Raw genomic sequence first — 10,188 nt, forward strand, 5'->3', positions numbered from 1 at the left:
GATCAAGACGCTTCGAAGGGTTCCCATATCTATCGCGGGTACAACACTGGAAGAGAAGGTCAAAATTGTTAGTAAATTAAACAAACTGCATAAACAGGAACAAATACAATATTTTGACAAACCCGTTAGGCCGAAGAAGGTTTGGGCTTCTCAAGACCCACAGGGAAGAAGCAATATAGACGAAACAAAATGTAACTTACGCATCATTAGTGTCAGCCTCCTGGGAGTCTTCCAGCTGATGCTCATCGTCGTCCATTCTCGCCATTTGTTCTGTGAGGGTAATGTCTGCCTTTGGTAATTGGCTGGAGTACCGTGGTTAGGCGTCCTTTAGCTAGTGTGTCCCCCTCTTCCTTCAGCCAAGATTTGATTTTATAGAGATCCCATCAGTGAAGCGTGGGTGCCAACATTGATTGATGTGACCCTTTCAGGTTGACCCACCTATTTCTGTGCTACCCACCCCATGACAATCTATGTGGAAATACTCCTTATTGTTCACAATATATTCCTTGAATCACTTGCATTTTGTATAGAAAGTGAACCGTCTTGCCTTTCAGAGGTTGGCATTTCCAACGGGTGGATAACACACTAATAAACCCTCATTTTGTTGCACATATGTCCGGGTGTTCGCGGTGCGGTTTGGAACGGTTTAGAGTAAAAAATTCATCCGATCGCAACACTAGTTTTAGTTGCGGTTGGGTTTGGATTGGATGTTTTTTTAATAAAAAATTTCAATCCGATTCGATCAAATTTTAATCGGTTTGGCTTGGATTCGATTTGCGGTATTCGTAAATTAGATAAATTAAATACATATAACAAGTCTCAACATCAAACTTTAAAAAGTTAACAATGTCATAACAAGTCTCAACAATATCTTAAAAAGCCAACGGTTACATAACATAAGAACAAAATTATAAGTTAGTTAAAATAAATAATAAATAACATTTTGAACATAAACTTTTTATTTAATAATAATAATATATGCATAACGTAAAAAATGTTTAATAAACTAAACATTTTATAATTATAATCATAAATATAATAATAAATAATAATATTACAGGACATTGTGCGGTTTGGATTGTATTGGAATGGTTATGGAAAGTCGATCCGAAATCTGATCCGATGCAGCAGTATGTAAAAAAATAAAATCCGATCAGATCCAAAGTTGTCCGGTTTTAATCGGTTCCGGTTTGGATGGAATTGGATAAGCGGTTTAATTTGGATCGGTTTAGATTTCAACACCTTGAAACGAAGATATTGCCTTCTTGCACGACAATTGAATAGATAACGGAACTGAACTTAAAGTTAAATTAAATCTACATTAATCAGTATACATGGTCTAATATTCATTGAATTCCAAATAAATGTATTCACTATAGGTTTAAATAAACTTTTTGCAGTTTCATGGTATTGAATTTCATCATTTATAATAATATTAATAACGAAAAGATTATTTTGTTGGACATAAATTTGGGACCAATTAATAATATAAAGGAATTTTTTAACGCAGTTTTGCTTAAATCAGTATTGGATAAAAGTTATGATGTTAGCGTTGGTACGATAATAAATTTATAGCTAACGGTACAACAATAACGTAGAGAAATAAAAAATGAAATATTTGATTTACTTTTATTTAAATGCCGTAACTAGTTGAAAAAAAAATAATTTTTCCAAATTCATAATTTAACAAAAAAATCCATATAATTTAATTAAATAAAATAAATTCAATATAATTATACAAAAATACTAAATTATCATTATCTTCGTATTGGACATAAAGAATCTTTAAAATAATTAAAGTATAGAATGAAAATTAATTGTAATTGATATTTTGAATTTTATAAAACTTTTATTAACCGAACAAACTATATATATTTAAAAAGAATTTAATCTCTCAACGTGTTATTGACCTCTTCCCTCCTCCAACATCGCTCTCCCAGAGGATAACAAGAAGTAGAATAAGAAGCCTTCTAACAAGGAGTGGCATAGTGGGCCAACCCGCCCCAACCCATCCAGCCACACGCATCCCCCCACGTCGAATGGGGCGGACTAGTTCGACCGGCAACGTAATGTAGGTAAAAAAAATTGAATGTGACAACTCTATGCATGAACTTCCGATAATTTCAACAGCACACCTTAAATTTTTCCATATACATATGATTGGTTCATAAAGTACAGTTACTTAAAGATAATTCTATAAATGCAACGACATAAATGAAACCATATTTGTAATAACTGGACCGGATCGCCCTATTGGGCTAGAAAACCGATGAACCTTTGGTCTGCTCGGTTCGGTTGGATCTTTTATTATAATAAATATTCAAACCGCTTAAACCTGGGCAGCACGTGACAAACCCGATGAAACCGGCCGGTGCTATGCTGCTTCCAATATCCAAAAATGCATACAGGTAGTGTTGAACCCGGGTCTGCTTGGGAGGTTCGAATAAGTAACGCCACCATGTTCGGGTTTTAAGTTGTGATTCTATATGATAATAAATCTATACATTATATAACAGAACTGCCTTACAAAGTGACCCAGTCACCCAGTTACCTGATCGGTTCGATAACAGGTTTGGTTCTGACAACAATGGGAGGAACATTATAGAAAAGAGACTCGATTCACAATTTAGTAGTTCAGTCGAGTTGTCAGTGCGGTCGGGCTGTTTTCAAATTTAACCCTTAATTGGCGGGCAATCCGCTACAAACCAAAACAATAACCCTATAATATCTTACTCGAAACGACCAAATACCCTAAACATATATATCATATTTCTACACTAACAACGATACATTACTAATAATTTGTTCACATTTGGCGTACTTTAGTTTTGAACATAATTGGTGTTTAACGTCTTCAAATTATATTTCTATTTGTGCTCCTTGCTAACTCTACTTTTTTGACTTACTAACATAAAATAAGTGATAATTTAAATTTAAAACGTTATATTCGATGAGTAGGTTCGATCGACGTGGAAACAATATTTACGGCCCACATTATGATAAAGCCAGCCGAGACATTGCTCTTACCAGGCCTAGCTTGTTATACAGTTAATTGGACTGGGACTGGTCCATTAACGTATTAAAGCTTTTAAAAGTGACGGGGCCTGTACCTTTTTTATAACAGACCAGAACAGGCTAGGCCAAACACAGGCCAGCATGCAGGTCCCTGGCAGGCTGCCTGGCAACTTTCCACCCCTAATTTTTTTCGCTCTCCTGATAAATAAATTTTCATTATATCTAATTTATTATCCAACTTATTTTATCTAGGTTTTTTAAGGTTAGACTTTAAATTTGCTTCCGTTATAGTAATGAAGATAACATTTGTTTCGATTAAATTACAGTTAATGCCGTCTTTCTCCTATTAAAAATAACAATCTGACTAAGTATCCTTTGAAAATGGTCCTTTAATCAGGCATTTATTAGAATAATTTAAAAACAAATTAAAAGAAATATATCCAAATAGATTTAGTGTCTTTTTAAAATTATATATACATCCAAATGATAAACTAAATAAAACTGAAATTTACAATTTAAAATTTAAAAGGCAAATGTTAAAAAACTATTTAAGTTTAAGCATTTTTAATTAATAACGGATTATCATTTAAAAAACTTATCCAAAAAAAAATTAAGTAAAATTGAAGAATTTAAATTTAAAATTCAAAAAATAAATTTGAAGGGTTTTAATTATTAACCCAGACATGTAAAGTCCCTAGAAAATATCATTTCTCAAACAAATATGTTAGATATACTTTTATTGAATAAAATCTATAAAATTTGGCCTCATGGTTCATTTTAATAAAGAAAACGTTAATAAAATAAATAAAAAATTGTATATGTCTTTTTATCGAGTAAAAAATAAAAATTCTTAATTTTTTTAGGTTTAAATTTAAATTTCGGATTCATGATTTTGGATGTCTTTTAAACAAATTTTCTATAAAAGTCAGTAAATTTAAGATGTGCAATAAAAGGAAAAAAACCAAGTTTTACAAACATACATTTTAATAATTTTAAAAGCATTAATGTTCAAATAAGTAACGATAAGATTCAACGAATAAAAAAAAGTTTAGAGACATTAGATTAATTTTATCGAATAAGATATAAAAAATGTTATTTTATATTTAACGTTTATATTTAAACTTCTGATTTATGATTTTGGATGTGGTTGAGACCGATTATCTGTATCACCTCATAGTTTACGATGTCTTACAATTGAAAACAAAATCGAATTTCTAGAAACAAGCATTTTCATATTTTTAAGAGCATTAGTATTAAAATAAGTAACGAAAAAATCTAAATATATATGAAAAAAAGATGAATAATATATGCGTTTTTTTTGAAAATGATATTAACATTTATTTTTATTTTGAATGGTTAAATTTAAAATTTTATACATATAATTTTGGATGTATTTCAAAAATATTTTATGTATAATTTCATAATTTTAGATGTGTTACAATTGAAAAATACTTTTTTTTTCAGCGATACATTTTAATAAAATTAAAAGCGTTAATATTCAAATAAGCAACGAAAAAAGAAAAACTAATAATAAAAAAAATTGTTGCAAACCATAAATTTTTATGTTGGTGGCATCTCTAATCAATCTAAAGATAACGTTTAAAAAAATAAAAGAAAGACAGAAAGAAAAAGGAAAGTAAAGAAGAAACAACGAACGTACACAAGAGGGGAAGTAGAGACATGTAAATAAATAAAAAAAATATTAACATAAATATTTTATGAAGTAGATTGGAAGTTAGAGATAATTCTAGTTTTTCAAATTGAAATTAATTTAAATTACCAATATGTTTACCTACAAATTACGAATGTCTTTTAACTAAATTTTATTTAAAATACATATTTTCAATTTTAAGGCTGAATAAAGACTGAAATTTAAAGGATACATAGCATTTTCCTAAAAATAAATATAAATCTGCAATTTCTTATGACAACAACCTATGAAATTTTCTATAATTTTCCATAAATCTGCAATTTTATTTCCTCGTGTCACATCCTTATATTTCTAATGATGAAGTGGCTCCTGACTTGAATACATTAACGAGATTTGAACCGAAATCCCTCCTCCTAGCACGAGTCCGTGGCCCATCAATGACCATGGATTTGCAAGCATACTACGTCTGTAATCACATACCGTAGCTCCCATTCAGGAAAATTAACTCTCATAGCCTTCACCAGTCTAGTGGCCCAGGCTTGAAATCAACCCGGTACTATACAGGAGCAGGAGCCTGAGGAATTGAAATTCATTACACGTCAACACATACTGCTGTATCAACTTGCGTAAAATTTAGATGATCTGGATAGGGCAGGTTTGTCGAATAACGACAGACACATCATTCAGATAAAGAATTTGATATGACGCGACTGAAGAGAGTCGACGTTGATTTCATGCTTTTTAGGGTGTTGTTATCGAAAATATCACATTCAAAGCTTCCCCAAGAAGTCTCGTTAACCCTACAAAGACATTATTTCTGCTGAAAGTGGCGGAAGCAAAACCGAACAAAATTTCAATCCCTAAATCCTTCCAGCGTAAAAACCCAAGAATTACTAACTCAGCCACCCTTGTCCTGGCCCAATGGAGCTGACCATGAAGCAATTCACATTTTTCATTGTCACGAAGGGACACAACACAGGAGTATACATCTCCTTTGAAGAAGCCAACAAGCAGATTCTCAACCACCCCGAACCAGAGTACACCGGGTTCAATAGTTACGTCCTCGCACTTCACGCCTACGAATCAAGGATGGAAACTCTGCTGGCGGACAAGGAGGCAACTGCGGATATTATGTCTGAGACAGGCACAGTGGAATCACCGCGGCAGACGCCCCGAACCCTACCAACATTCGACAGACGCCTTGCTTCTGTTGTTGGTGGTAAAGTTCTGATTTACCTTTCCATGAACGTCACTATATTCACAATTAGCTTATTAACAACCAACGCATAGATTTTTGAGAGACCAAACACTTCCATGTTCAGCCTATATTGTTTTCATTTACAGGAGCACCATTGATTCCAGCAGATGAGTGTGCGTCGCATAACTTCGCCCTTAGCAACAGCATGGAGCTCTGGCTATCGATGTATTGCTACGACACGAAAATACCCACCCCTTGTTTCTTTCGTGAGGAAAAATTCCACCGGGATCTGGGTCCTCTTTATGCATTCAATGTTATAATCCCTGGAAACCCGTTTGGACCAAACCTCTGGGCGAAGGGTCGTTACACGGTCCTGGAGGATGACGCGAGGGAGGACGCTGCGTTCAGCATGTTGTGGGTTCTTTTAGCATACACGGGTAATGAGGTCAGAGACTTCAACTATCTTCGTGCTAAGTCTTTGCAGAGGGAAAACACGCATCTTCGGGAAGAGATCACGCAGCTGGAGTCTAAGATACACATGCTTGAATCTATTTGCGATAATAGCCTTGATTGCATCACCCCATAGATTGAAGTTAAAATCATGGCAACTACCCAGAGATAAACGTAGCTTTCTTGCTTCTAATCCCTTGGTTTTCTAAAAATTTGTAATTTCTGTGTCTCTTTGAGAAGGTTTAGGTAGAGATGTCAAGACTTTTTGTTTGAGATATTTTATTTCTCATTATATATCTTCTATGTCCTGATGAAATGACATTGAGAAACACCTTAAAGTTATGGTTAATTTGATAATAATTTCGTGTGTTGAAATAGTGAAACGATCATGCTGTGAACCATTATATACTGGTGTTTTATTTTTTCTCGCCTAAATTCTTTTTAAAAGATTGTACATTGCACTTTTGGGTTGCAAAAATAACCTAAATTTGCTGTTGTTTGATACTCTATCAAAATACAACTCAATGCAACCATGCAAGTATGCCAAATAGACAGCTCAATCTTGAACCCAATCTTTGACACCTACAACTAATAAGCAGAGATTATTTTCTGCATAATAAATTGAAATCAGCAAAACGATAAACAATAAATATTATAAGAGGAACATGGCTTCCAACCAACCGAGGAAACCGTGTGTTTTCCTTCAACTAAACAAATCAGAAAACATATGGCTTGTTGTCCAGACCAAAAAATGGTGACAGCATGACAACAAATAACCAAACTTGCACCTTACACGAATGTAAAAGAACAAAAACCACTGACAAAGATCAAAAGATTCCTCTTTCACCTATGTTACATAGTAAAGGTGAAGAACCAAGACCAAACAATTCAGAAAGATGCAACACTAGTCTAATGCTAATAAAGGTTTCAATGCAAAAAAGATAACAAATCAGAACAAAAGCCTATGCGCCACAACAATGAACACAATCGAGGAAAATGGAGAGTAACGTTAAATTCAATAAGTATAGAGAGCTTGCATGGTATTGTGGGAAATGAAAAGGCAAATAACATGTAGACAGCATCGATGCTGCTGTGCGAATTGAAATTGTAAACTAATCTAACATAGTTTGTGTCAAAGCTACTTAGGTAAACGACAGAACATCGTATCATGAACAAAAAGAGTTAAGTGTTGCTGTTGCAACACATCAGCATTCACAACACGAGACATAAAGTTTTTGACATATCCAAATACGCAATCCAAAATAACATAGTTAGCATGTGATTCAACCCGGTTGGATTCATTCAAAATCAACAAATTGAACCAACAGCTCCACGTCTGGCTAGGTCCTGGAGATCTCAAACACGGCAAGCTTTGGCACAGTTATGTTGCACTTGCTCAAGAATTCAAACCACCCTTGGCTAATGCTACCACAATTGCGCCTTCTTTTGCCCACGTATCTTCCGTAGACGGCCCAGACGGAGATCTCCCCCGATCTAAGAGTGACCATGACATCATCGTTGACGTCGTCTCCAAAGTGCGGCACATTTGGCTGGGAAAACCAAAATGGAGATTGATATGTAGTTAATGGGATGTGTAACAGTATTGCAATGTGCAAGTAGTCAAACAGAATGAAACGATTAGTACAGATGATGGAATTATGAACATGTGGGTAAAGGCAGCTGTTACGTGAAAGCATTGCGCATGAAGTCAAAATGAATCAAACGGCAACTACTGATGACGGCATTATGAACAGTTAGCATGCAATTGGGTGCTTGTTTTTCTAGACAATGGAATTTTAGTATCTAACAACAACTTTCATTACCACCAAATATCTGTAATGAATTTTAATTCAAAAACTGATCCAGCAGATAGCCAACCATTAACAACTAAGCAACAGCACAAGACACAACATATGGGCCACTTAGAAAGGCACATTGGCAAACAAAGTAAGTACCAGCGAAATAACAACAGTTAATGTGGACCAGGTAGGCCGCCAAATTACTTTCAATATAGGGAACAGCAGGGGAACAAAACAGATAATGTGGTCCCCAAAGTTAAACAAAGAAGGATGTGTATTTGTAGTGGAGAGGGAAACCCATTACTAGGAAGTGGATGCCCAAGAGCCTTTTTGTGATGTGCAAGATGAAGAAGGGGTGCTCGGACTGAAATGTATGCTCCACCTCAGCTGCAGCTGAGCTCCTGGGGACATTGATACACCCCATTCGACGCCAGGGCGCGTGAGTAGCGGGTGCACGGTTCTTTGGCACTTCAGGGAGTATGACGTCGACGGAGTCATCACCGAACGTATCATACGTCCTTTCGACACCCGGTGACTGAAAGATTCGAACCCTGAAGTCGTCTCTGCCCTTGTGCTTGAACAGCAGAATGTTAGATGGTTGTAGCTTGTATTCATGATAGAACCTTTGCCATCCCCTGCCGAGAGTGATCTCTTTCCACCCATTGGGGCTGCATGCAATCTTGTAAGTATGGTTTGACCCATCGGTGACCGTGACATACAGATGGTTGCTTCCTTTGGAGAGGAGCCCATTCGGTAATGGCAGACGCTGCATATAAGGGCACATGAGGAGTCGGCGTAAGAGATAAAATAAAATGCGGAGAGTAGAGTGACAAAAAATCGCAACATAAGAAGCGGAATCGTTAACCTACCATGGGCCGCGACGGCTCTCCTGCCGCTTTGATAACCCTCAGGGCGTCACCTTTGGCGTATTCTTCGGCCATTTATTCGTCAGGCCACCAACACAGACGAAGAAGGGGATATTCTGAGGTGGAAGAACCCGTACAGAGTGGATAGCGTCTGAATCCAGCGGATATCAAGGGTGAATCCTATCTAATTCATTAACGGAAGTAATGTATTTAGAGTTGCAGGACTTAGAAAAATGTGCCGTCAGCCTTCAATGAAGTCTTCTTCAAGAAGCCAATCGCTCTCGCGCCTCTTGGGCCTGAAAAATTTTTTTAGGTGTTGCCACTGAAATTTTTGAAAATGTATTTTATCAATTAAAAATGATTATTTTCTTAAATCGTAACTTTTAGAATTTTGAAATACGCTTTATTAGGTTATTAGGTATTTAATTTTGTAATATTATTGAATTAATTAAAGAAATATATTATAAATTATTTACTATGTTCTTAATTTTAAAATTTTTTAAATTATACTTACATTTTACTCATATTATATAATTTTTAACCTTTTATTTAAAGAAAAGACAAAATTATTAAAATTTTCTCAGAAACTAAATTCACGTAATAACTAATATAGATTTGAACCAACGTACCCTTATGCACATATTTTCGGAATCGTTAAGTATCCTACAATATACATTTATCTTTCTGACTTTTCACACTCTCAATACTCATGGGTTTGATTACAACTATTTAGTTTGTATGTTTATTGTTTTTCGATAAAATAAATTCAATCATAAATTTATTTATTTCATCGACTTTTTTTCTTTAGCAAACTTAATGACAACAAAATCTTAATATTAATTTGCGTTATTTGCTTAGGTTGTTACTTTTTAAAATTTAAGTTATTTGCAAATTATTCTTTTAAATTAAAAACAATTAATTTTGTAGCTTGTTATAGCAACAATTTTAATTTTTTGGCTTAGGTTCTTAGTTTTTAAATTTGAAGTTATCAATTTAAATCGCTACTTATTAAATTTTTAACAACACTTTGTAACGATGTTCCATATTTAAATTTGCAGGTTATTCACCTAATTTAAACATTTAATTTTAAATTAGCTATTTCCATTGCTAGTTTTTAAAATTTTAAATCATAGTTATATTATATTCTTATTACAATAATATTACTCTTTTATAAAAAAAATTAAAAATTATATTTCAGATATTCGAAAT

At 34.2% G+C, this 10,188-nt stretch overlaps 1 protein-coding gene across 1 annotated transcript; it reads right to left on the reverse strand.

The window, feature by feature from the left end:
- Window positions 1-7,654: 7,654 nt before the first annotated feature.
- Window positions 7,655-9,054, reverse strand: LOC127747642 (uncharacterized). Its single transcript, XM_052261754.1, has 3 exons — window positions 8,983-9,054; window positions 8,418-8,879; window positions 7,655-7,864 (listed from the first exon to the last, which is right to left on the reverse strand). The coding sequence occupies exons 1-3, from the start codon at window positions 9,052-9,054 to the stop codon at window positions 7,655-7,657; spliced, it is 744 nt and encodes a 247-aa protein (XP_052117714.1).
- Between the last annotated feature and the right edge of the window lie 1,134 nt (window positions 9,055-10,188).

This window comes from Arachis duranensis, chromosome 5 (genome assembly GCF_000817695.3).
Source record: "Arachis duranensis cultivar V14167 chromosome 5, aradu.V14167.gnm2.J7QH, whole genome shotgun sequence".
Taxonomy (NCBI): domain Eukaryota; kingdom Viridiplantae; phylum Streptophyta; class Magnoliopsida; order Fabales; family Fabaceae; genus Arachis; species Arachis duranensis.

What these genes read in the sequence shown, in the direction of transcription:
- LOC127747642 (XM_052261754.1), bottom strand. Translation starts at nt 9,054, where the DNA reads ATGGCCGAAGAATACGCCAAAGGTGACGCCCTGAGGGTTATCAAAGCG. An exon ending in GAGAGCCGTCGCGGCCCATG is followed by an intron (nt 8,880 to 8,982) that starts GTAGGTTAACGA and finishes CCTTATATGCAG; the next exon opens with CGTCTGCCATTACCGAATGG. An exon ending in TCTTGGGCATCCACTTCCTA is followed by an intron (nt 7,865 to 8,417) that starts GTAATGGGTTTC and finishes TGGTTTTCCCAG; the next exon opens with CCAAATGTGCCGCACTTTGG.